Source organism: Notamacropus eugenii, chromosome 5 (assembly GCF_028372415.1).
Source record: "Notamacropus eugenii isolate mMacEug1 chromosome 5, mMacEug1.pri_v2, whole genome shotgun sequence".
Taxonomy (NCBI): Eukaryota; Metazoa; Chordata; class Mammalia; order Diprotodontia; family Macropodidae; genus Notamacropus; species Notamacropus eugenii.
In genome coordinates, this window is record NC_092876.1 from 380,498,587 (window position 1) to 380,525,818 (window position 27,232).

General features: G+C 37.3%; 2 protein-coding genes across 4 annotated transcripts in view; one reads left to right on the forward strand and one right to left on the reverse strand.

The window, feature by feature from the left end:
• Positions 1-27,232, forward strand: part of ARHGAP6 (Rho GTPase activating protein 6) — a 660,040-nt gene that overhangs the window by 484,764 nt on the left and 148,044 nt on the right. Inside the window, exon 1 of one of the 3 annotated variants that reach the window (XM_072614381.1) lies at positions 4,033-4,120. The exons of the other annotated variants lie outside the window; for them this stretch is intronic. The gene's annotated coding sequence lies outside the window, so the exon portion shown is untranslated. Of the gene's footprint in view, positions 1-4,032; positions 4,121-27,232 lie in introns of those variants that run through there. 3 annotated transcript variants of the gene reach the window in all.
• On the reverse strand, positions 1,911-5,976 carry AMELX (amelogenin X-linked). The gene is made up of 5 exons (XM_072607718.1): positions 5,923-5,976; positions 4,688-4,735; positions 3,346-3,387; positions 2,472-3,062; positions 1,911-2,039 (listed from the first exon to the last, which is right to left on the reverse strand). The coding sequence occupies exons 1-5, from the start codon at positions 5,974-5,976 to the stop codon at positions 1,911-1,913; spliced, it is 864 nt and encodes a 287-aa protein (XP_072463819.1).

A 27,232-nucleotide genomic window follows, 5' to 3' on the forward strand; every position in this document is an offset into this window, starting at 1 on the left:
CCCATGTTAAATACTAATGAAAAAATGTCAGCCTGTCTTAAGGAAATTTGCAATCTAGTAAGTCTTTGGGGATGTAGAAACAAAAGTAACAGTGTCCCTATAACTAACGCCAAATATCACCCCATGAGGGAAGATACAAAATGTTCAGAGATAAATAAATACAGCATGCTGTATATCTCTGAACATAATGTGTGTATGTATATGCATATACATACTTATCTCTGAACATTTTGTACGTATATACATATACTTATATGGGTGTGTGTGTGTGTGTGTGTGTGTGTGTGTGTGTGTGTGTGTGTGTGTGTGTGTGTGTGTGTGTAAAATAAAATGCATAGGGATTTGGGATTGGGGTGGGGGGAAGGATTAACTGGAGGAATGAGGAATTAGGAATTAGGAAAACCCTCTTGAGGAAAGTTCTTGAGAATCTATGCCTAGAAGGAAAGGAAGAGTACAAGAGGTAGAAGTGAGCAAGGACAGTATGGGAGACATACATTGCATTGGCACAGAGGTGAGAGATGGAATATCTTGTGCATAAGTATACCAATTTGGCTGAAGTGTAGATTGCATGAAGGAGAGTCAAACCAGAAAGATGTTCTGGAGCCAAGTTATTAAGGGTTTTAAATGCTAATAAAAGAATTCTATTTTATCCAAAAACCAGTTGGGAATCACAGAAACTTTTTGAGCAAGGTCAGGTATCAAATCAGATTTTGGTTATTAAGATAATTTAGAAAAAAAGAACAAGAACTTTAGTGAATGTTTAGCTTACCCCCTTCATTGTTGTAAATGTGAAAAAAAATGCTACAAGTCTTAACTTGTTTTGTAACATAAATATCTTCCTAACAGTTTATCTTTTTACCAATGTAAAGAATTCTTTCTATAAACTTCCCTCCATTTGTTTCAAGTTCATATGAAGGCCAATGACTGTATATTATCACATAACTTCATGTTATCTCCTATTTATAACTTATATTACAATTTCTATTCATGATGTGAAGGGCCATAATTTGCACTTTCTAAGAATAGACCGATGGACACTATTGCACTGTGAAACACTCACTTTAAGGTTGTAAACTTAGACTACATGATTTTCACGTCTTTAAAGTGTGTCAGTTAAAGGGATGTTAATTCTTAAAGTGCTATCTTCAAGTTAAGTCAACAAGCATCTTTGACAACACCATTTTTGATTAAAAAAAAGTCATGAATAATGTTTAAAGCATTTTATTGTCTGCTAATGTCATTCATTTTTAGTTACAGAATTTACTAAGGAGAAGAGTTATTTTAAGCACAAATCACTGTATTCTTATAGTTGTTCTGGAAAGCAACTGCAAATGTCTAAATTCTCCTTTTTTCTGATTTTCTTGCTCTCCATTTAGTCCTGAAATACATGCAAACAGAGTAATTAAAATCGTGTTGTTGGCATTCCTACTAAATTCCAAAGCAAAAAGCATAGCTTCTTCTACTTTGGAAGTGGAAATATTCATTTGAATTGAATTTAGTTGAAACTCAGATTTGGTTCTCACCATGACTGGCATTAAATGCTGAGGACTTGGGCTAAAGGGGACTGGATTAAGGAAGATAGAGCCCTTTGTCCTCAATCTGCTTTCAGTTTAACAGGAAGAGCAGATGAACGAATTTCAAAACAAGTAAACGAATTATTAAGTGGAATTTGAAAAGTCGCTGTTGCTAGGGAGTATTGGAAGAGAGGTTAGGTTGACTAGAGATGTCTATTTAATTTGTTAAGGTTTCCTAGAACAAACTGATTTGAGTTGAGTTCTGAGAAGGTCCCTATCATAGCACAATCCTAGGATTTTTTAACTAAAGTAATTTTAAAGACTATCTAGTGAATTAAATGCAAACCTTAAAAATAGCTTCATCATCCCTTGAGGCCTCAAAACACAAGATAATCTTTAAAATGACTCAACCTTGTTCAGATTTTTCATAGAATTGTGAAGTTCTTCTGACAGATCATCTAGTTCATCCCCATTTTGACAGATGAGTAAACCAAGGCCAGAAAGGTTGCCCGTGTAGTCATCCAACTAATTAAGGACAGAACAGAAACTAAAACTTTGGTCTTCTGACTATGGAACTGGTATTCTTTCCTTTTTGCTTCTAGAACTTTCGTATATCTCACTGTAATTCCAATCCATTTTTCAGTACATTTCTTAGAGGAGATGAAACATTCATTCCTGGAGGGCAAGGACAATCTTTTCATTTACATCTTCTTACTCCTCCATCCCCCAAATTCCCGGCGCAATGGCTTATAAATAGTAGTCACTAAACAAACATTTAACGACTAATTGAATGGATTGCCATGAAGTTTAATGGGATTTGTAAACACATATTCCCAATGACAGACAAAGTAATATTCTAAGAGGGTTTGAATATTCTAAGAGGGAGACTCATAACTTTTTGTCCTTTACAGGACCTGTGCTTAATTCCACGTTATATTTATAAGAAGGGCCACTTACCACTTCCTCCCTCTTGGTCTTGTCAGTGGATGGCCAGGCTTCCATGGGCAGATCTGGCAGCATAGGGGGCATTGGCTGCATGGGGAACATTGGAGGCATAGGTGGCTGTGGTGGCATGGGTAGTACTGCGTGGACTGGGACCTGGGGCTGCATGGGCTGCATGGGCTGGATGGGCTGGATGGGCTGGATGGGATGGATGGGCTGCATGGGCTGCATGGGCTGGATGGGCTGGTGGGGCTGGTGAGGCTGGATTGGCTGGATGGGCTGGATGGGCTGGTTGGGCTGGTGAGGCTGGATGGGCTGGATGGGCTGGTTGGGCTGGTGAGGCTGTGGTTGCTGGGCTGGCTGGGGCTGGTATGGCTGTTGGGCAGGCTGCGGGTGGTTGGGTTGATGGTGTTGTGTTGGTGCCATGGGATGCTGTCCTGGAACTGGCATCACTGGTTGCTGGGGTTGCACTGGCTGCTGGGCGGTCATGATGGGGATTTGGTGTTGAGGCGGTAAGGAATGACTTGGGGTATGCTGCTGAGACAGCACTGGGATGATTTGGTGGTGCAGCCATCCACCCATGGGTTCATAACCATAGGAGGGATACTAGTGAGAAATAGAAAGTCAGTTTATCATTGGCTTCATTTCCTTTCCTTCTAACTCCTAAGCCTCCTTAATGGAGAAATGGTAATATTTTATTTGTAATGATAGAGATATCTCTAATAATGAGGATTTGTCACAATGTAGCAATAAATGTTTTATTTGAAGGTAGCTTCTCCCCACTAAGAATCCTATGTAAAGTAGATATTTTGTTTGGCTTACTATGGGAAGTTAAATGTACTCATTTTTTTAAAAAAATGTAAGGGGCAAAGAAATTAAAAATACATACCTGTCGCATCATGCTTTGATACCATTTCAAAGGGGTAAGCACCTAACGAAGAAGAAAATATTAGTTAATAGTATTCAATTTCATTTATTTTTGTTTTAGTTAAAATAGACTCAATGAAAGTCATTTCAACATTTATAGCGATTAAGTTTGAGCTCTAAGAATATAATTTTATATAATATGTTCTCTTCTTTTAACTCTTTCTTTAACTGATATAATTAAGTAAAACAAGAGGTCCTGGTCCTGGCTTCTTTATATGATGTCCTATGATGGTTCCTTCTTTTGTGGGGGAGTGGAGGAATACCTCTACCAGCAGTCTTATCTATACTATCAGCAAGCAGTAGTTACAAATTAATCAACATCTTAATTATTATTCTGGAAGAAAGGGTGTCTTTTATCACAGGGCCAATGGGTAAAGACAGATGACACTTCAAAATAACCAGCTGACCCACTGCTTAGTAGTAAGATATTAAAGGAAAGAAAAGAAAAAAAATCAAATAAGATAGACAGAGGAAGTAGCATTTTCATGTTCTTGTCTGAAATTCCATGCCTCTAGTCTGCTCTTTCCTGAGAGAAGGGAAGCATGAGTTACCATGATCAATTGCTGTGTTTATCAGATTTGTCACTTTTGTAGCCCTAAGTCATATGCCATTGCCTTTTTAATCTCAAGGTCATAGAATCCTGGTAATGGAATCATAGATGAGCAGCCAAAAGGAACCTCAAAAGCCAGATAAGGAAACTGAGACCCAGAGAAGTTGTAACTGAAGTCATACAAGTTGTAAGTGTCAAAAGGGAGACTTGAACCCAGATCAGAGCTAACTTAGAAACCATGTTCTTTTCACTGTATCTACTTCTATTTGATTAAAGCAGCACCTTCCACTGAAATGGAATCAAATATTCAGGCTTTCAAGTAAGGAAGCAATCCTTGAGATCACATAGTCTAATCCTCTGATGATGAAACTGAGATCAAGAAAGGTTTTTACTTGCCCACAATTGCGCAGCTAGTAGATTTAGAATTAAAGAACCCAAATTTCCTTATACTGAGTCCAATGCTCTCTCTGTTACATCAAGCTACCTCTCATCCTGCCATGTTAGGAAGAATAACCTCTCATGGAAGCAATACACAAACTGGATTGGAGAAGGGAGAAACTAGAGACAAGAAAACCAATCAGGAGGCCATTGAAATTACCCAGATAGGGGGACTGGAACTAGGATGCTGACAGAGGGAAAACGAAGGAAAAGAGAGCTGGGAGACACATTTAAAGAACAAAATTAGTACAGTTATTCCTCTGAGTTCACTTGTAAGCATAAGACAGGGAGCAAAATTAACAAAAAGGAAATTTACCTCATAACTGAAGTTAATAAAACCAGGATGTCCAGGATGAGGGGGCAGCTTTTCAAAGGAAAGAGGAAAGAGATTCAGTCAGTATGTAATTAATTATTCACTCTAGTCATAACTGTAGAAACTCAGACATAGAAGGAACTTTGAAAATCATCTATAGTTTATCACTTAGCACATGCTTAATAAATGTTTACTGGGATTGGATTGAATTAGTCTCAAGCTGGTCTGCCTTTTTTGACATCCCTGATAAGTGATTATCTAATATCTGAAGAACCACAGTGAATGGGGAAAAAAAACCCCTCTCAGAGCAGCTCATTCCCTCTGGAGTTGCCTTATTTGATAAGGAATTCTGTTGAGCAAAAATTTTCTTCCTTTGTAATTTTCACTCATTTCTTCTTCTTCCACTGGTGTGGGTGTCCCCCAAGATGTGCAATTTAAGCACCTCATGTGATTATATTTGGACTATGTTTTCTATTTGATTTTCAGTGTATAGGATAGAAGTTACTCCCAACAAAATAATTGTCAGATATCGAAGACCCTATTTTTGTGGAGTCATAGAATCTTAGAGGTGGCAGAAAGTTTAGAAACAGTTTTATTTGAATGTATTGAGATGAATGACATTACTTGAACTTTTAGTACATCTGAATGTAAATAATTTGAATTGAGCTTATCAATATGTTAATATATAATAAATTTAGGGTATTATATATATAGTCATACAAACAAGCTTTTGTGTAACTTGATGAACTTAAAAACAAGCTTGCTGATCAGTTCCATAGTACATCTAAGGGTGGAAAACTTCCCAGATCAAAAATTATTTCATCCACAGAATAGCAGCTAAGTATCATAGGTAGGACTAGAATGTTCTACTCTCAGAATTGACCCTTTCACTGTCATTGCAGGCAGAGATTTTCTTTCTCAACCACCACTCCACCTCACCTACTTAAAAAATACAAAGCCAGAGGTGAAGACTAGCACATTTTTAAAGGGAGTTTGAGAAGGTCAGAGTTGCTTGATTATAGGATGTTTTACTAGAGTAATTTTTGTGGCTTTTCAGGAAATTATCCCCATGCTATTCTAGAGCTAAAATGTGTCTGTGAAATTTCTCCTAACCAGTGGTCCTTGATTTTCACTAGCTCATGTATTTTTATTGCCAAATAATGGAAAATGTTGCCCAGATTCTCATTTCAAGGCTTCTGAAATTGTGCATTGACTTGTAGAGAGACTGTAATACTCACTGGAATAGCAAATGCTGCACCCAAGAGACAGGCCAGAAGGATCCAAGTCCTCATTTTTCTCAAGGTTACCTGAAACATAGGAGCCCACATCTGGGTTTAATTTTTCCTTATTTGTAAGTGTTTTTAAAAATGGTACATGATTAGTATTGAAATTTCCATTAACACATGGAACTATTGATAACTACCAAGGCTTTGGTCACTCCTAAACTTTGTAATAGGACTTCATACAATATTCAACCTTGAGTTGATCATAAAATGCCTATTTGAACTCCAGGCCGAGCATTTTATCCACTGTGCCTTCTAACTACCCCACCTAGCACATACCAGGTACAAAATAAATGCATTTTGAGCTAAGCTGAATTCATAATATGATGGCATAACAGTGGTGAGCTCCAGGTCTGCACTGAAGATGTCTACAGGCCAAACAGAGTTGGAAGGCAAGAAAATTGAACTCCACTAAGCAACTGATTAGCAAACAGAGCTACTAGATTTTCAAAAATAATTTAGAGCTCACTTTTTTAAGCGTTTTGTATGTATCATCTAAAAATATTTCCCTCACTCTGATGAACAAAAATATTGTATTGTATCTTTATACATTTTGGGTTGAATTTTTAAGCTTCAGATCCAAGAAGTGATTGAGTCTTGGGGTGTGGGTGAAGGGTCACGAATGGTTTTTGTTGCTGTTGGTCTGTCATTTCAGTTGTATCGGATTCTTTTTGGCTTTTAGGCTTTTCTTGGCAAAGACACTGTAGTGGTTTGCCATTTTTCTCTCCAGGTCATTTTACAGAGGAAGAAACTGAAGCAAACAGGGTTAAGTGACCAGGGTCACACAACTAGTAAATGTCTGAAGTCAGATTTGAACTCAGGAAGATGAGTCTTTCTGAATTCAGGTCCCACTCTCTATCCAGAAGGAAATACACAGAGTAATACATAGCTTTCTTAAAAATTAAAATTAATTATCTAAAAGTCTAAGTTCACTTTAAAGACTGTATTATGGAAGAAATTGTAGAATATTCAAGTCAAAGTTTCAGAAACTTAGAAGATGCATTCTCCTAAGAGATTTGAAATGTAGAATAAGTCACTTCACCTCAGCTGATTCAGGACCTCCCTTTTATATGATCATCGATTCAGAATCAGAAATGGCCTTGGAGGTCTTATAGTCTGACCGTCTCATTTTGCAGATGATGAAACTGAATCCCCTGGAGGTACAGTGACTTGTTCAAGGTCACACAGCCAAATTCCTTCCATCTATAAATCCTATGAAATAAATGCAATTCAAATGGTAAAAATAAAGCATACTTACCTGTAACAGTATTCAGATACTGTTGCTTTCTGTAAATTCTGAGAACCTTGATCCTATGGTTCTCTTCAACATTCAGGCTCAATTTATACCATTTTCCTCCAGCAGAGCAACCAATCCGGATTCAGGAGAGGAAGAAAAAAAAAGAGTTGAGTTCAGCTAAAAATTCTAACATCATGGATTTTCACGGTCATTATCAATCACAAGTTTGGAATGTTATGATTAGAATACATGGGGTCTTTCATTATGGACAATAATAGGTTTATCACATCAAATGAGTATCGTTGCCCTAAGAGTTTCAGTAAGCAGATTATTTGCATGTACATACTGGTTGATTTGGAATCAGTTTGAAAATTTTACTCTGTCACTGTCTGCTTTGGTATTGCTTACATTTCAAGTCAGCACATATGGCTGCTCTTTTTTTCTAAATGAAATCTACTTTCAATCTGCTGTATGAGATAATATATGCTTCCTACTGGAATCTGATCAACCCAACAGCAAATTTTGATCAAGTCACATAAGATGGATAACATTCTAGAAAACAAGAATTTGATCATCGAAAGGTATAAGGTCCCTAATTCATCAAGAATGCACAGTTGTAGTTGCTTCATAAGCTTATTAATATTTTATAATCAACTAAAGTAAAGCAGGCTAACAAGTCATATGGGCAGCTAAATGGCACAGTGGGTAGAACACTGACCTGGAGTTGGCAAAATCTGAGTTTAAATCCAGCCTCAGACACTTACTAGTTGTGTTACCCTGGGCTATTACTTAACTCTCTTTGCTTCAGTTTTCTCATGTATAAAATGAGGCAGAGTAGGAAATGGTAAACTACTTCAGTATTTTTGCCAAGAAAACCCCAAATGGGGTCACAAAGAGTTGGATACAACTGAAGTGACTGAACAACATAAGTCACTAAATATGTGACAAACATTATATGAAGTGCTAGGGGTATAAAAAAAAGACAAAAGATAGTCTCTATTATCAAGGATTTCACAGTCTAAAGGGAGAGACAACATGGAAAGAGCTATGAACAAATAAATTATATAGAAGACAGGAGTTTTAAAAAAGCAATAGAGAGGATATAGATAATAGGTAGAATGGAGGGAATGAGAAGAATGAAGATGGATAGGTTAGGTTTTGCATTGTAGGATCTAGAGGTTTGTCTTAAATCTTGTTAGAAAGAGGAACGATTATAGTAGCATTTTAAGGTATGAAATAGCATTGTCATGGGGGAGGCAAAAGAGATTCTTTTGCAAGAGATGGCATAGATTTAGAACTGGAAAGGACCATCAAGGTCAACTCCCTCATTTTATAGATGAGGAACTAAGGCACAGAGGGGTTACATGATTTTTCTATGATTACATAGATAATGGGTATCTGAGGGAGCATTCGAACTTCTTGCCTAGTCCAAGGCCAATACTCTCTCCATTAAGTCATGATTCCTTAAGAATTTGGCCTTTGTGACTGAGAGACTTCTGAAAGGGAGGCTAGAGAATATTCATTAGTAACTTGTAAGGATTAGACTTGAAGCATGGGAAATAGGGAAATGTGTGTAGTTTAGGAGAAAGGGACTAGCCATGGAGCCTTTTATTTTCACATTGAATACTTCATCTTTGTTTTGCAATAGATTGAATGATGTCTATAGCAAAGTATGCTTGAAGAGATTTACCAAAGCTAAAAAGGAGATTCTTATAAACTCATGAGCCAAAGGCACTTATGTGCTTCAAGGCTGACTGTGGGGGGCACCTGAAGATTCAAACTCAGTTCTTCCAAACTCCAAGTCTACCTTTCAATCTACTGTGCCACTTGCCTATGAGTTTAGTCACTCTGGTGGTTTGGTTCAGTATGAGGAGAGTGGAAAAGGCAAGATTGTACTGATTAATAGAAAAAGGATTCAGACATAGTAGATGGGGCTTGTATGTCCTTGTCTTGTTTGCCCTTCATTTTTGAAGAAGACCAGTGATATCATGGGTGATGTCTTGACTTGTGTATGAACTGGATTTAAGTGAGGCAGAGTTGTGCAAAGTTATCAGCCCCACTCTCTTTTCCTGAATCATAGAATTCCAGTGGCAGGACAAAACTCAAGAAAACTAGTGATAGCCCAGCATGCAGTGGATGACCTTGGAGTCTTTGATGTCTGACCAAGCTCTAAACAGTCCACCTGCTTCAGCCACCTTCATGGCCACTGGAACAAATTGTTCTTATCTGCCCATTCTGCCAGGGAAAGTCTTCACATGCTTGGGGGTAGACATTCCCCTAACTCACCCTCATGTTATCTGTTCAACCTTGTTTAGCTCATTTGCCAAGACAATTTTACTAGGCTGTGGCCACTATACATGCTGCAGCTTCTTGGAGCCACAAGTGAGAGTTAGGTGGATCAGGAGGACTCAAAAGGTGGATGAGCAGTCCTGAAAAGCACTGGGCAAGCCCTCACACTAGAGGAGTTAGTCCTCCTGAATACTCCATACACTTCCTTGAATTATCTGCCTATTAAGTGATAAACTCCAGCAGGGCAGAGACTGCCTTATCTAACCATTCAATTTCCCCTGTACCCAACACAATGTTCTGTACACAGTAAGCTCAAATAAATGTTTGTTAAATATTGCTGAATGGATAAAGACAGATCTTGCCAGCTGCCTCTTTTTTATCCCTACATTGGCATAAATGCAACTTATCATCCACTACATCAGCATTGTGGAATGCATGGAGATAACAATGATTTTGCATTTCACAATGGAAAAGTCTTCTCATTTGCAAGGGGGGAAACAGGATGGAAAGAGGCACTAAGATTACTATTACTATGACTTCCTACCGAGAAGGGGTTGAATTAAACAGCCCCTGAAGTCTAGTTTAGTTCTAGATCTGTGATTAAAGATAGATTATTAGGTAGAAGTCTTCTCTAATAAAAACATGGATACTATACTAAGAAGATGAGGAATTGTATACTTTGTACATTATATACATTATATAAGTATATTATATGCTTATGTACCATTATATACTAAGAGTAAACTATACTAAGTATAAGGCATTTTATACTTTGCTATATGAAAGGTTGTCATTCTACAGTAGCTAACTACAAAGATTACTAAATTGTAAAAACTTGTAAAAAGATTACTCTCTATGTAATGTATGTAACAATATAGGGTGGTTTCTGTAATTCATCAATCAGTCTTTCAGAATGCAATAAATTTCAAAATTTGGAATGGGGAGTATAAGGAATAATTATTAAGAAAAACTGTTGAAACAAAGTCATATTGAAAACTTAAAAAAAACCACGTTACCATTCAGTAGAAACAAAGCTACATTCTCATCTCTAGGCATACCATTAAGCAATTTATTCGCAGTAGCTTTGCACTATTGACCCACTAATTCATACCCTTTCAAAAGCTCTAGTAAATTACTTGGAATTTGTGAATGGGTACAGAGCATGTTTTTGCCATCAAATGTGACTGACTTGTACTGAAGTCAGTGGTGTAAGAGAAGGAGCCCTGTAGGCTTGTGTCCTTTGAAAGTCTGAGTTTTTGAAAGTGAAGGAGGCAGCTATGTACTTGGCAAGGATCTTCTCCAGAAGGTTTTCCACTCAGTGGCATTAAGTCATCTCAGCAACTGGGTAGGAAGTTAAGCTCTTTAAATATATTAAGCACTGAGTTTTCCAAGCTTTGATGAGCAACAACATGGGATCATTGTGACTTTTACTTCACAGCTTCCTGAATCATAGAGACTTTGTTTTTAATTATTTCTGTGCTTGAAATATGGTGTTTTACAGCTATATCATGCCAAAAGAACTAATTACAAATTTTTAAGTCAACTGAATTTTTGACCCTAAGGAGATTTGACCAAATTGACTTAATTTTTTTAAAATATTTTTTTCTGAGCAGCAGCGTAGTATAATGGGTAGAGAGTGGCCTCAGAGCCAGGAAAACCTGGTTTCAGGTTCCCCACCCCACCCCTGAAACCTACTGGCTGTGCTACATAGCCTCACAAGTCATATAACTTCTCACTATTCTAAGTAACTTTCTTAGACTATAAGTTATAGAATTGTGTAACTATAAATGACAGTTCTTATTGGCATTAAGGGAAGGAGCTGAAATCCTCACTCTCATAAAAACCAGAAGTTCCTTCCCTATCTTATTATTAATGAGATTTCAAATCATTATTAATCATTTGCTTTTAAAAACAGAACTAACATTTGTTTTGGTATCTTATAAGCCAAGTATTTTCTGCGTATGTTATCTTTTCTTATTGTTTATAAATGTAAATGTTGTATTTTATACGGTGTTTAGCAATTTCACATGAAACTAAATACTCAATCACTAAAGTTAGAAAAGTTTCCTTTGAAGTATCAAGGATTGTGGTTCTGGACATCTTGTTGGCATATTTGTTCTTTCATCCCAGGATCCAAGGGCTTACTCACTTGCCTAAGCTAACATGAAGGAAAAACAATCCTGTTTTTCCATCTGCAAGAGAAGGTATGATTTCCCCAATTTTTACCACACACAGAGATTGATAAATTAATTATAAAGAATATCTTTGTGATATAACTGCTAAATTTATATACAAATTTAATCACGCTTACTTCATGAAGTAAGCAACTGCTTCAAGGATCTTTGATTTCATTGGTGAGACAACTTCCTTTCCAAATACATGTCATAACTCCTATCTCTTCATGGATGGAATAGTCTTTCTTCTATGGCAAATAATAAAATAATAGCAATGATAACGTCAATAATAATTATTATATATTTAATCATAAATGTGTTATTTACTATTATTTTTATAATTCCCTACCCTGTGACAAAACTGGTGATGAAAGTATTCAAATTTAGGAGGCAGGTAAGTGGCGTAGGGGATAAAGTGCTAAACCTCAGGTCAGGATGTGACTTCAAATCTGGCCTCAGACATTTACTGGCAGTGTGACCTTAGGGGAGTCTGTGTGCCCTGGTTTCCATCATTGTCAAATGGGGATAATAATAGCACTTAACCCCAAGGGTTGTTGTGAGGACCAAGTGAAATAATACTTTTAAAGCACTTAGCACAGTGCCTGGCATCTAGCAGGAAATCTATAAATGTTAGTGATTGTCATTATTATCATTATTTTTATTATTTACATAAGCTGATAATTTGTCTTGAGTTCTGTATTTGAAATCTTTCCAACAGGGCTTTGATAGATTACCCTTTCCTAGTATCACCTTCAAGAACCCAGGGTATATGGGATATATGAATGTAATAGAATATGTCTGTGCCAAGAGAAATGAAAAAGGATTCCAGAGAACCCTGGGATGACTTAGATGAACTGATTCAAAACAAAGTGAACAGAATGAGGAGAACAATATATACAATAATAACCAACCACATTGTAAAGACAAACTCTGAAAGACTAGACCAATCATGTTTCCATAGACCCCAAAACAGGCTACCAAACCTTTGACAGAGAGGTAATAGACTCAAAGTACAGATGGAGACATATTTTTTAAGACATGGCCAATGAAGCAATTCATTTTCCTTGAGTGTACAAATTTGAAGAATTTTGTTTTTCTTTTTCCATGGGAGGAGAGCAGAAAGAGAGAGAGATAAAATAGATTTGTTAATATTTAAAATATAAAAAACAAAATCTAGGGTACCTTCCACACTATGATAAGGCATTAGAGTAAGATGATAGTGCTAAAGATGTAGGTAGTTGTCGTGGTAATAATAATGATGAGTACATTCATAAGTAAATATATAACACACAAATATATGTGTGAATATATACATATGTATATATGTATGTGTATATGTGTATGTGTGTATACATATATATGCATGTATGTCTGTACAATAACAAAATAAACTGAGCATTTCCATTGTCCACTGAATGACTTAATAAATCTCTCTAGGATATATAATTTTAGTCCAGGATTTCTTTGTGTTTTACGTGTCATGGACCTCTGAGGCAGTCTGGCAAAGCCTATGGGCTTTTTTCAGAATTATGTTTTTAAATGAATAAAATAAAATTATAAGATTAAAAAGACAAAAACATATTAAAATACAATAATCAAAATATTAATTTAAAAAATTCAAGAACCCAGCTTAAGGACTTCTATTTTAGCTTAAAGAGTAGGTTGCGATTAAAACAATAGAAATATCTGAAATCATGGCCAATCTCTGCTACAAAGTCTGAATCATTGAGGGGGCATTGTGGAGGACTGAGATGTAGAGGACTGAGGTGTGGAGGACTGAGGTGTGGAGGACTGAGGTGTGGAGGACTGAGGTGTGGAGGACTGAGGTGTGGAGGACTGAGATGTGGAGGACTGAGGTGTGGAGGACTGAGGTGTGGAGGACTGAGGTGTGGAGGACTGAGATGTGGAGGACTTTCCAAGGTGATGGGAATACCTGCCTGTAAGAATTTAAAACATTAGCTCTGGATGAAAATCTTTCCAAAATGTTCCACACTTTTTATTTCTGGTTTTCTTAAGGAGGATATTTAACATGTTGATCACTCGTTATGAATCTCAGTTATAGGGCCATGTTGTAATATTTTAAGAGGTCGATATTTATAGAGTTGTTTCTGGGTTTCCTGGTGATCTTCAGTCGGATTTTTATAACTTATCAATCACCTCCCTTGTTATCAGCAAGTCATCTGTCACTTGTTATCAAATAGGCTTTTTGTTTTGCAGTTACGTCTTCTTACAATTTGATGCTTCTAATTGACACAGTGAACTGGAAAATTCACTTATAAGAAATGTAAATGAAACAAGATCTAATAAACTCTGAATTCTGAGGGAATCCCCTACAAGTACTCTAAGTGTGGATCTTGGACTTCATAGCATGTGCTTTATGAATTCTTTTGGCTCAATAAAAGCTATTTTTACTTGCTTCCTGTTTCCCAAATCTAGGCAGCTAAGTGGTGCAGTGGATAGAGTTCTAGACATGGAGTCAGGAAGACTCTGAGTTCAAATCTGCCTAAGACACTTACTAGCTATGTGACCCTGCCAAGACATTTAATCTCTGTTGGCCTTGGTTCCTCATCTGTTGTATGGGGATAATAATAGCACCTACCACCCAGGATTGTTGTGAGGATAAAATGAGATAGTGTTTGTAAAGTGCTTCATATACCTTAAATTGGAAAGTAAATGCTAGCTATTATTATTAATTATTAGTTAAGATTGCCTAAGAAGTTGTAGCTTTAGACAATATGAGGAAACTAAAGACCAGAGAAGTTAAAATGATTTCGGAAAGGTCACATAAGTAATAAGTGACAAAGGCAGGTTTTGAATTCAGGACTTTTGACTTTGAATCCAGGTGTCTTTCTGCTGTACCATGGCTATGATGTGCTTGTGTTCTAAAGGCCTGTTTATCAGCTGTATGTATTCTCCAGACAGTTCATTTCTCTTAAAAGTATGTCAAGTAAGATTTTCTAAGAGACTGCAGATCAGTTACGATATCATCACCATTGTTACAGCAGATACCAATGATTTTAGTTTGTCATAGTAAGCCCTCTTAATTTCTTTAATTTATAAACACATATTTATGAATTTGTAAACACAAATATAAACACAAATCAAAAATACTGTGTCAAAAATGCTATATCATTCATTCCATGATGTAGATGTTACTGGTAGCTCTGCTGAATGGCTCGATTTTGCCACTCTCCATATGTTTAGTCCTATATAGAAATGATCTACATGAAAAGATATTGAGGAAAATCTGGAACTATCCAATGATTACTATATTTGACTCCTTCCTTATAGGTCAAATTCATTAAAAATGAATGAAGACAAACATGGTAGAAAAGCTATATTTGATTATTTGGAGACAGAATTCACTTGTTTCTTTATGGAATAGTTTATAAAAATTAAAAGTGCTTTGGAAAGTAGGATTGCGCTAGTTAATGTCTTCAAGTATAGACTAAAGGATCACATGATGCAGAGGGAATTCATGTTTCAGTTGAGGATTGAGTTCTTCAACCTCTGAGGCTCAGTGTTCTATGATTGATTTTATTGACTCAGGATGGTGAGCAACAACCACAAAAATCCACCATCTTCTAGTACTCCTGCATGACGGGTGTAGATTTGGAAGTATCTGGGAAGAAAGAGGAAACGTAATCCTCTGAGTACAACACGTGAATGGAACCGAAAGACAGCACATGTTGTTTGCTGTTTATAATTTAGTCATTTCAGTCATATCTGACTTTTCATGACCCCATTAGGAGTTTTCTATGCAAAGATACTGGAATGATTTGCCATCATTTTATAGATGAGGAAACTGAGGCAAACAAGGTTCAGTGGCATACCTAGGGCCACACAACTAGTAAGTGTCTGAGGCCACATTTGAACTTGAATTTGGGTCTTCCTGACTCCACCCCAGTGTTCTATCCACTGCACCACCTCACTGCCCTGCCTGGCACTTAATCAGTGTTTACTGATTAGATAACTTACCATGTGACAAACAAAACAGTTTTGTGGGGCAGAGAAGGGAGAGTTACTGCAAAAGCAGCAGCAATCTGAGCATCATGTCCCATACCATTTAGATCCATAAGCAATTCTAGCACAGGTCAGAGTTCAACCCTGGACAAAGCTTCTTACCTCTCCATGTACGTGCATGTGTGTGCGTGTGTGTGTGTGTGTGTGTCTCAGAAATATCCCCCAAAAGTGGCCTTTGTCAATTACAAACAGCACGTCTGTGATAGTATAAACAATCATAGAAGGAGTTTACACAGCTTGTAATTTAAAAGTCTTGCTCACATTTGCTTAATTAGATGGCAGGGAATTTTCAGTAAGTGAGATTACATGTAGATGGATGGTATTTTGTTCAGCGGATAATTAACTAGTAAATGAAGGGAGTGAGAAATTTGCATTTGTGTTGTCAAAATGTGCATTTTTGTTTGTCTTATGTAAAACTTAATACCATGAATTTTGTATACAAACCTATTAGTACCTAGTGTGTGCTTAAACAATTTTTATTGCTGAAGGAGTTGACAAAGTTCTCTCCCACTTAATATAGATTTGAATCTTTGAAGTCATTGATTCGCTATCTAGGCATTAATGATCTCCGAACTTAGAATGTAAGTACCTTGCCAGTAAGGATTGTTTGTTATCACATTTGTTTGTTTAGTGATGTAAGGGGTAGTGAAGGAATATTTAATTCATTAATTGAGTGATAGAAGAACTTCAGCAGTTACTGCAGCACAGAGAGGGATGAGAGATATGGCACAGTGTGTACGGTGGAAAAAAATTTGGATTTGAAATCAGAAGACCTGGGTCTGAATTCCAGCTGAACAACTCAATATTCTTATGATGTGGAGCCAGGCTCTTAATTTCTCTAAGATTCAGTTTCCTCATTCATTCAGCTGTGGCTGTTGTTCAGTCGTTTCAGTCATATCTGATTCTTTGTGACTCTGTTTGGGGTTTTCTTGGCAAAAGTCCTGGAATGGTTTGCTATTTCTTTCTCCAGCTCATTTTCCAGATGAGGTAACTGAGGCAAACAGGATTAACTGACTTGCCCAGGATCGCATAAGCAAGTTAAGTGTCTGAGGCCAGATTTGAACTCAGGAAGACTCTTTTTTCCTCTGACTCCAAGCCAGGCACTCTATCCACTCTACCACCTACTGGCTCCCATTCATTCAACGAACATTTATTGAATATCTACTATGTTCAAGGAACTGTGTTGAAGATAAAAAAGGCAAAATTAAAAAAAAAAAAAAGTCTTTGCCCTCAAGGACCTTCCATTCATCTAGATTTTTCATTTATTCGTAAAATGAGAAGATTAAATTAGGTGACCTGTAAGACCCTTTAGAGGCCTAAATTCTATGAATTGTACAAAATAGGTGCTTGAAAATTGCTTGTTGAATTGAATAAAGGGAAATTTCTGGACTTGCTTCAGAATTAAGGTTGGAAAAATGATAGGAATAAAAGAACACAGTGTTGTTGTTTTTTAAGTTATAGATTGTCATTTAAATGACATGTAGTTAGGAAAATTACCCTTCCTCTAAAAAAGAAAGTCAAAATTTCATTTAAAGACAGAATCTAAGATTACAGGTCAACTCAGTATCTGAACTAATGGGAAAGAATCATTCTGTGGATAACTGAGAAATTATTTACAAGTGACTTTTCAGTGCACACAACATGATTATATTCCAAGAGGTAAGTTTTGTTTAAAGTGGTCAGTAATAAAACTAGTCTGAGGTCTCACGAGCAGAAAGAAACATAACATTTAAAAGATGCTGCCACAATCATCAAGATGTAAGTACTCAGGAGCTGACTAAATCATTTTAATCTGACTGCCACAGCAAAGATTAGGAATGAAGAAAATCTAGGTGGTCATAGAATTTTAGAGAGGCCTTAATGATTGTCCTGTCCAACCCTTTCATTTTATGGATTAGGAAACTCAGCCTAATGAGGCTTAATCACAGTTGTAAATTCACAGACTAACATCACACAGCTAGTTAAAGACAAATATAGAATTGGAAAAGTCCAGATCTCTTGATTCCCAAACCAGTATATATAACAGTATAGATACAGCTATAGATAGATAGATGTACATTCAGTATATATTATACATACGTGTATATATGTGTGCATACATAGACATGTGCATATGTGTGCACGCGCATGCACATGTGTACATGTATGTGTATGTGTATCAACTAGGTGGCACAGTGGAAGATTCAGATTCCTGAATTCATATCCAGCCTCAGCTACTAGCTATGTGACTGTGAGCAAGTCACTTAACCTATTTACCTTAGTTCCTCATCTGTAAAATGAGCTGAAGAAGGAAATGGTAAACCACTCCAGTATTTTTACACATGAAAACCCCAAATGGGATCATGAAGAGTTGGACATAATTAAAAACGATTGAACAACAAAAATATGTGTGTGTGTATATGTATGTGTATGTATATGCAAATATATAATATGCATAAACATATACATGTTATATATACATATGTATGCATGTCTTATGTGTATATGCATGTACATATACACACAAATATATAGGAATGAAACTTTTTCATAATGTTAGTTTTGGGGACACTACTCATCTTTCCAGCTAATTCTGACATGAAGTTTCAGTTGTATACAGATGTTATGTTTTGCAGAATGTGATCTGGTCCTCAGGAAACATTTCACAGAGTTATATTAGTAACTATTCAATTCAGTGCCTTGTTTTCAAAGCTGAAGAAACTAGGGCCAAAAAAAGAAAAGTAACTTTTCCAGAGTCAAGCAAGAATCAAGAAACGAAGTCAGGATCATACCTAGGTTCTCTGTGATTCCAAATCTAGGGTAGTTCTGTTTTAAAAAGATCAATTTCCTTTTCTTTAATTTCATTTTTTTATGTGAAATTCTTTATCATATCTCCTTAGCAGTGCAGAGTCGCTTGATATAAATGATAATATTAATGTTCGCCATATCCCTGAAAGGATAAAAGTATACTTTTATCTACGTTGGTAATGAGTAGTTTATCAAAAATTATATTTCTAAGGCACAGAGGTGGAGGACAAAATAGAGAAAAAGACATGCAGCAATAGCATTCAAACCATGGGGCTGGTCTTAAGTGTTCTATTCTGGCTGCCAGATGATGTTTCAGCCTCTATCATCCTGTGCTTGTACTGGCTTGTACTTAAACAATGTTACACAGTCTGGAATTTTGTCTGTCAGAGAATCTATTAGTACAGGCTTTATGTAACGTCATATTGGATTACTTATTGGAACTGGGTCCACAAAGACCGGCAACCATGGGTTGTCAAGACAGTGAAGTGAATTCCTTGCAAGCAGGAACTTCTTTTCATTTTGTATCCTCAAAATCCAGCACATTTCATTTTCTGCACAAAGAAAACACGTAGTCAATGCTTGTTGGATTGGCTTTGGAAATGCTTTTGTTTTAGTTAATGTTGCATTCTTAATGACTGTGCCAACAGAATGTGAGTTCCACAGGTTTAACCAAGATGAAAAAATCTGTTATATGAGAAAATACCTAACTGAATTTGGATAGGCTCATCCCCAGAAGTTTCACTCAATAGGCCATGCAATTGTCATGCATAGGTCATAGCAACTCATAAAATATGGAGTTATAAACTATGTCAGAGGATGGGCTGTTCACACCTGTGAAACAGTAATAATAGTGATTCATAGCTATAGTCCCTTTAAGTTTTACAATGCCTTTTTCATACAACAAAATTGTAAGTTCAGTAGTGCCAGTATTATTATCTTCAGGACCTTTGCAAATATCAAAGATTATTGTATTGTCCTGGTTTGAGTTCTCCCAGTATAATGTCCACATCTTGAACTACCTCCTGGGACAAAGAAAAAAACAGAGATATATATGACTTTGGTAAAGTCTCTAATTTGTTTTTTTTTTACCAACTCAATTCCTGGGCACCCATCTCCCTCGTTGTTATCCATCCATTTCAATTTTTTTTTTTAAAAAAACTGAATGCTTCCTTAAAACTATTATTTGGGGAAAAATCTCATGCAACAGAGAATATGTTATAAAAGTAAAAATATTTAAAATAGGACAAAATATAAGTCTAACAAGCCTTTCCATATTTTTTTGTTAGTATTATAGTATTTACTAAGTTACATTTTATGGAATTTTCTTGGGAGGCTTGAAGTAGGATGGAAACTCCTGACCCTACATAACTCAGGTCATTCTCAACCATGAGACTACAAAAGGAAAAATTAAAACCATAATGCAGTGCTCATAATCCAATGATTATGAGTTGAATTCTTCTAAGACCTCAATCTGTTTGTCTTTTATTTCATGAGCAATTCTTTCATTTTGAAACTGAGACTTGTTTCATTTGTAACTGAGCCTACATGGCAGGAATGGACTGACTATTTTCAAGTAATTAACTGGTCAATTGAATAAAGTGACCAATTCAATTTCCTGTTTCCCCCCTCTCCACCCCCACTATCCCCAGTGATTTAAGGTATTGCTTCACTGAATTTCACAGACTCACAAATTGAATTTGTCTTTGTGTTGATTCAATGGAGCTGTGATCTAGGAATTAGTGGCTCACCACAGCTAGTCCCATGTAATCTATCTGGATATGTAGTTGCCTTACCAGTAATGCCTGGATCTCAATGAATTGTTAAAATGACCAGCAGTAGAGTGTAATGACCTTTTTTGCTAGGTTTAATCTAATCTGGTCCACATTATTAGTTCCTTGAACTATATCCCCTCTTCCTTGCATCGTGAATTAAATGTTCTCACCTTGTGGATGAGCCAGCAAACACTTTTCTTTCCTTTTGGTTTTTAATCTTAGTCTTCACAACAAACAACCCAGTGGTGGTGTTTCCCCTCAGACTGTTATCATTATCTCTGATCCAGCAAGAATTAGCATAATGTATTCTGCTTCCTGAGTTAATCAATGCTAATGAGAACCAGAATCATGCATATCTTGTACTTGACAGACTTTTCCTACCCCCAGGTTGTAATAGTAGTATGTCCTGAGACACACACACTTCCAATATGGAAATGAAAATCCCTTACTTAACAATAAATGACTTATTAAAAATCTACATGTCATTCTTAAGAATACAGAGAACCAACAAATAGTTCCCACCTGTGTTTTAGAGAAGGCTCAGTTTGGAAAAAGTTTGGCTTATTTAAAATGAACATCCAAAGGCAATGTTTCAAAGCTGTGGGCTCATTTCCACAGCGTTTCTGGGGAAATCTGGAAAAGGCATTAATTTAGTGCTTTGTGGGAAAATAATGCCATTAGGTTTTGCCTCCCCACCCTTCCCTAGTGACTCTCAAAGGAAAAAAAATCAGAAAATTTGAAAGTTCACAGACAACCTGTGACTTGTGAAAAGTAAGACTTTGGCGGCAGTTTGCAGATTCCTTTAGGAACATATTAACTACTTGTGGGGAAAGCATTGCTTGTATCCATCCCTTGCTGAATTGAAACGGGGCAGAGCAGTATAATTGAAACGAAATTGAAATCTGAATGTCAGGACAGGTGACAGGCCCCCTTTTCAACCCTAAAATTCTGTTATTCTATCTGCCATACCAACCTTCTCTTTCCCACAGCTCTGGAGGAGTAGTGTGGTATATTACAGAGCCAGAAAAGAAAGGCTATGAACATTTTCAGTTCATACTTAATATCTTCTGACAGTGTTAATTCTTGCACTGTGAAATCATTATCAGCAAATAGGTTTGTGGTCCTCTTTTTTTCCTCCCCTTAAGAACAATTACAGGCCATGTTGGATAGTGGATTGAGATATGAATTGGGAGTCAGGAAGACCTAGCTTCATATTTTGCCACTGATACCTGCACTGTGATAGTCACTCTGTGACTCAAGGCAAATAAGTGGTTATCTAAAAAATATAAATTGCAGTGCAGGTATAGGACTGCATTAGGTAGAGAGAGTCTCCTAACTGGGAACTTCCTGTAGCAACAAAATCGTAGATCCATTCCAAAAAGAATAATTAAAAACAACATTATAATGGCACAAATCATCATTTCTTCACACCTATGTATATGTCCTTCACAAGTTGTTGAAGAAAAATAATTACTTAGTGATCTTGATGATTTTGGGTTAATCCTTGGGTAAAAGTCAACCAGTAAAGAAGTATTTATTAAGTACCTATTATATACCAGACACTGAGCTCTGAGGATTAAAAAAAAATCTCAGCTCTCAAGGAGTTTATGCTCTAGGGGAGATAATATGCAAACTACATACAAATAAGCTACGTGCAATATACATTGGAGATAATCAACAAAAGGAAGACCCTACCACTAAGGGGGATTGGGAAAGGCTTCTTCCAGATGCACAATCTATCACCAGGACTGTGGTTGAAGTCTTGCCAGCTGTATAGAATCTGCTAGAGCTTTGGTCCCCCAAGACTTCTTACAAAACCAAGGTCACTGACTGACAGGATTTCAGGGCATAAGACACTACAAAGCCACCTATCTTTAAGTGTAAAATTGACATCCTATAAAGGACTTATGTAAATATTAAGGAGGTTTAGAGTAGTGGGTTAGCTTTAAAATTCTCCTGGCAAGTATAACATATGTAATATATACTTGTATGTTAATATACTCGGATGGTCTAATTTTAGTGACATTGTAAGGATAATAAACCTTGAATTAAATTAGTCTTGAATTAAACAGTCTAGAAAATTCTTAGTGAATAGTGCTTTTGGTGGTATCTGACTTCATCAATATGTGTAGAACCACCATAGATGCAGATTATGATGAGTTAGTAAATGAATAAATCAATAGAAATGGTGTAATCATTAAGTGAAAAGGGTATTTTCATAATGAAATAAATCTGGGCCTTAAAAAACTAATTATGCAAGTAAAGCAGTAAGTGATAACTACCCTAATCTATCACAGACCTATATGAGGTTTGTCCTAGAGTGAAATAGGCACTGAGTCCAGAGACCCAGGGTAGGATGGAGGGAAATATAGTTAGTCTTACACAACATAACTATTATGGAAGTCTTTTGCAAGACGACATATATATAGCCTGTATTGAATTGCTTGCCTTCTCAGTGGGGATGGGTGGGGAAGGAGGAAGGGAAAGAAGTAGGAATTCAAAGTATCAGAAACAAATGTTGAGAATTGTTATTGCATATAACTTGGAAATAAGAAATACAGGGAATGGTCCTTTTAATGAGCAAAAGAAAAAAACCAAGTAAATCAAGCTGGGAAGGAAAGAGCAACAGTTACTATTGGTAATCACTTATGCCCACTGGGTATAGTTCCAGATTGTTCTCCACCAGTTCACGAATCCACAGACAATTCATTGATATACCCTTTTTTCTCTCATCTCCTCCAACATGTATCATTTCTGACAGGTGTGAGGTGGTGCTTCAGAGTTATTTTAATTTGCCTTTCTGTACTCAGTGGTGATTTGGAGCATTTTTTATATGACTGAAGATAGCTTTGATTTCTCCTGAAAATTGCACGTTCATATCCTTTAACCATTTATCAATTGGAGAATGGCTCTTATTTTTACAAATTGGACTTAGTTCCCTATCTAGTTGAGAAATGAGTCTTTTATCAGAGAAATTTGCTGTAAAATTTTGATATTACTTCGTTGTGCTTAGTGCCTTTGAGCAAAATGTAGTTTCCCTGATTATCTCTTTTAACTGGGTCTAGTTTTGTTTTTGCTTTGTCTGAGATCGATTGTTATTCCCGCCTTTTTGACTTCAGCTGAAGCATAATAGATTCTGCTCCAGCCCTTTATTTTAATTCTGTGTGTATTTCAAATGTAATTCTTGTATATAACATATTGTTGGATTCTGGTTTCTAATTCATTCTATTATCTGCTTCCATTTTATGAGTTAGTTCTTCCCATTAACATTCAATTATGATTACTGTGCACTTCCCTGCATCCTATTTTATTCTGTTTGTTCTTTTCTCTGTCTTCTTATTCTGTCTCCCCTCAAAACTCTGCTTTGCTTCTGACTACCATCTCCCTTAATCCACCCTCCCCTTTATAATTTCACACACACACACACACACACACACACACACACACACACACACACACATCTCTATCTCCTACCCCTCCTGTTTCCCTACTGAGTAAGATAGATTTCTATACCCAACTAAGTGTGTGTGTACTCTTTCCTCTTTGAACCAATTATGATGAAAGTGAGGTTCAATCATTGCCTACCAGCACTCCATTTAACCCCTCTACTATAAAAACTCTTTCTTGAACACCTCTTTTGAGACAATTTTTCCCTTTCTACCTTCCACTTCCCCTTTCTCCCAATGTATCCTTCTTTCTCACCCCTACTTTTTTTAATCTTTATTTATTTATTTTAGATTAGAGCATTCACTTCCACAAAAGTGTTTACTTCTAGTTACTCCCTTCCCCCATTTGCCTTCTCTTCTATCATCACTCTCATCCCACTTGTCCCCTTCTCCCCTATTTTCCTGTAGTGTAAGCTAGATTTTCATACCAAATTTAGTGAGCATGTTATAACCTCCTTAAGCCATATGTGAAGAGAGTAAGCTTCACCTTTTCCCTCTCACCTCCTCCCTTTTCTCCTCCATTGACAAAGACTTTTCTTATCTCTTTTATGAGTGATAGTTTGCCCCATTCCATTTCTCCCTTTCTCCTCCCAGTATATTCCTCTCTCACCTCTTAACTTTATTTTTTTTATAGATATCATCCCTTCTGATTCAATTCAACCTGTGCTGTCTATCTATACGTGTGTGTGTATATGTGTAATCCCTCCACCTATCCAAATACAGAGTAAAGTCTCAAGAGTTATAAATATTATCTTTCCATGTAGGAATGTAAACAGTTTTGCTTTAGAAAGTCCTTTATGATTTCTCTTTCCTGTTAACCTTTTCATACTTCTCTTGATTCTTCTGTTTGGAAGTCAAATTTTCTCTTCAGTTCTGGTCTTTTCATCAAGAATGCTTGAAAGTACTCTATGTCATTGAATGACCATTTTTTCCCTTGAAGTATTATACTCAGTTTTTCTGGGTAGGTGATTCTTGGTTTTAATCCCAGTTTCTTTGACTTCTGGAATATCATATTACAAGCCCTTTGATCCCCTAATGTAGAAGCTGCCAGATCCTGTGTTATCCTGATTGTATTTCCACGGTATTCAAATTGGTTTTTTTTTTTCTAGCTGCTTGCAATATTTTCTCCTTGACCTGGGAGCTCTGAAATTTGGCTACAATACTCCTAGGAGTTTCTCTTTTCAGGTCTCTTTCAGGAAGTGATCGGTGGATTCTTTCAATATTTATTTTGCCCTCTGGTTCTAGAATATCAGGACAGTTTTCCTCGATAATTTCATGGAAGATAATGTCTAGGCTCTTATTTTGATACAGGCTTTCAGGTAGTCCTACATTTTTTCAAATTGTCTCTCCTGTATCTATTTTCCAGGTCAGTTATTTTTTCAATGAGATATTTCACATTATCTTCTACTTTTTCATTCTTGTGGTTTTGTTTTGTAATTTTCTGATTTATCGTATAGTCTTTAGCTTCCCTCAGCTCCACTCTCATTTTTAAAGAACTGTTTTCTTCAGTGAGCTTTTGAACCTCCATTTCCATTTGGCTAATTCTGCTTTTTAAAGCATTCTTCTCCTCATTGGCATTTTGGACCTCTTTTTCCAATTGAGTTAGCCTATTTTTAAAGGTGTTATTTTCTTCAGCATTTTTTGAATCTCCTTTAGCAAGCTGTTGACTTGCTTCCATAGCCTGAGCCCATTGCATATTCATTTTGGAGGTATTGGATGCAGAAGCCTTGACTTCCTCTTACAGTATGCATTGTTCTTCTTCATCTGAAAGGATGGAAGGAAATACTTGTTCACCAAGATAGTAACCTTCTATGGTCTTATTTTTTTCCCCCTTTTTTGGGCATTTTCCCAGGCAGTTACTTGACTTCTGAATCCTTTGTAAAGAAGAGGGTCCTAGTGCTCCTCTCACCCCAGGACTGTGCTTAGGCTGAGATTCAGATCAGCTGCTCAATTCCCCCAGGTGTTTTAAGCTGAGCTGCTCCCACAATGGAAGCTGCTCCCACAATGGAAGCTGCTGCTGGACTCGGCCACTACCAGGCAGCACTATCACCTTGCTGCTGCTGCTGCCACTGCTGCCGGGGCCTGTGTTGGAGGAGAACATGCTCCTCTATCACCCAGCTGGGAAAGCCCTCTCACTTACCTTTGAAGCTTTCTTTGGCACTTGTGGGTTGAGGGATCTGAGATCCTCCCTACTGGGGATTCTGCCTTGAAGGCCTGTTCCAGTCCTGTTCCTCCTGGTGCTGCTTGGCCAGGGCTGGGCACCACTCCACTCAGCTTCCTGTGGGATAGACCTTTCCTGTCGGCCTTCCAGGTTATCTTTGGCTGGAAATCTCTTTCACTCTGTCGTTCTGTGGCTTCTGCTGCTCTAGATTGGTTGAGAGTCATTTTTACAGGTATTTCATGGGCTGTCGGAGAAGAGCTATCCTATGTACATCTTTCTACTTTGTCATCTTGGCTTTGACCCCCTCCCCACTTTTTTTTTTTTTGAGATCATCCCAACATAATCTACTCATACCCATGCCTTCTATTTATGTAGACTCCTTCTAACTGTCCCTAATAATGACAAATATCTTAGGAGTTACATGTGTTGTCTTCCCATATGGGAATGTAAACACTTTAATTTATGGAGTCCCTTATGGTTACCTTTGCATATTTACCTTTTTGTGCTTCTCTTGAGTCTTTAGTTTGAATATCAAATTTTATGTTCAGCTCTGGTCTCTTCATCAGGAATGCTTGGAAGTTCTCTGTTTCTTTAGATTTGAGGCATTATTTTAAAGGTGTTTGGAGAGTGAGGGGGTGGAGCCAAGATGGTGGAGTAGAAAGATGCACATATGCAAGCTCTTCCCCCACAGCCCATAAAATACCTGTAAAGAAAGACTCTCAACAAATTCTAGAGCAGCAGAAGACACAGAACAACACAGTGGAGGAGATTTCCAGCCCAAGGTGACCTGAAAGGCCAATGAGAAGTGTCTGTCACACTGGATGCAGAGCAGAGCCTAGCCCAGCCTTGGCTGGGCAGTGCGGCTCTGGGAGGAGGATGCAAGCAGGCCTCAGGGCCGGAATCCCCAGTCGCAGTAGCAGTGGTTTATAGATCCCTCAACCCACAAGTGCCAGAGGTCAGTGACAGGGTTTTTTCAGCGGGCTGAGAAGGGAGAAGGGCCTGCCCACAGCTCTAGTCTCAGGCTGCGGCCGTCAGAGGTCTCATCTGGTGGGCTGCAGCTTCCATATCAGCTCCTACAGTGGCCTGCATCAATTGTTGGATTGTAAAACCCCTGGGGACACTGAGCAGCTGATTCTTACCTCAGCCCTGTATAGAAGCCTTGCCCTTACCTAATATTCCTGAGGTATTTGAGCAGCTGATCTTTATCTTACACTGAATGGCGGCCCTGCCCCTGTAGCTTATCTGAATCTCAGCCCACAGTGCTGGCTTGGCTGAACTGGAGGCTAGGTGGTTGTGATTACAAAACTTTATTACTCAGATTCTGGGCACAAAAATTTCTGCTTGCTCCCAGACCAGTGTACACTCTTGATGGAGTG

Excerpts from the sequence above, each read along its gene's own strand:
- AMELX (XM_072607718.1), bottom strand. The coding sequence starts at position 5,976 with ATGAGGACTTGGATCCTTCTGGCCTGTCTCTTGGGTGCAGCATTTGCT. Across the intron at positions 3,388-4,687 it reads TTATTAACTTCAGTTATGAG|GTGCTTACCCCTTTGAAATG; the intron begins GTAAATTTCCTT and ends CTTCTTCGTTAG. Across the intron at positions 3,063-3,345 it reads ATCAAAGCATGATGCGACAG|TATCCCTCCTATGGTTATGA; the intron begins GTATGTATTTTT and ends ATTTCTCACTAG.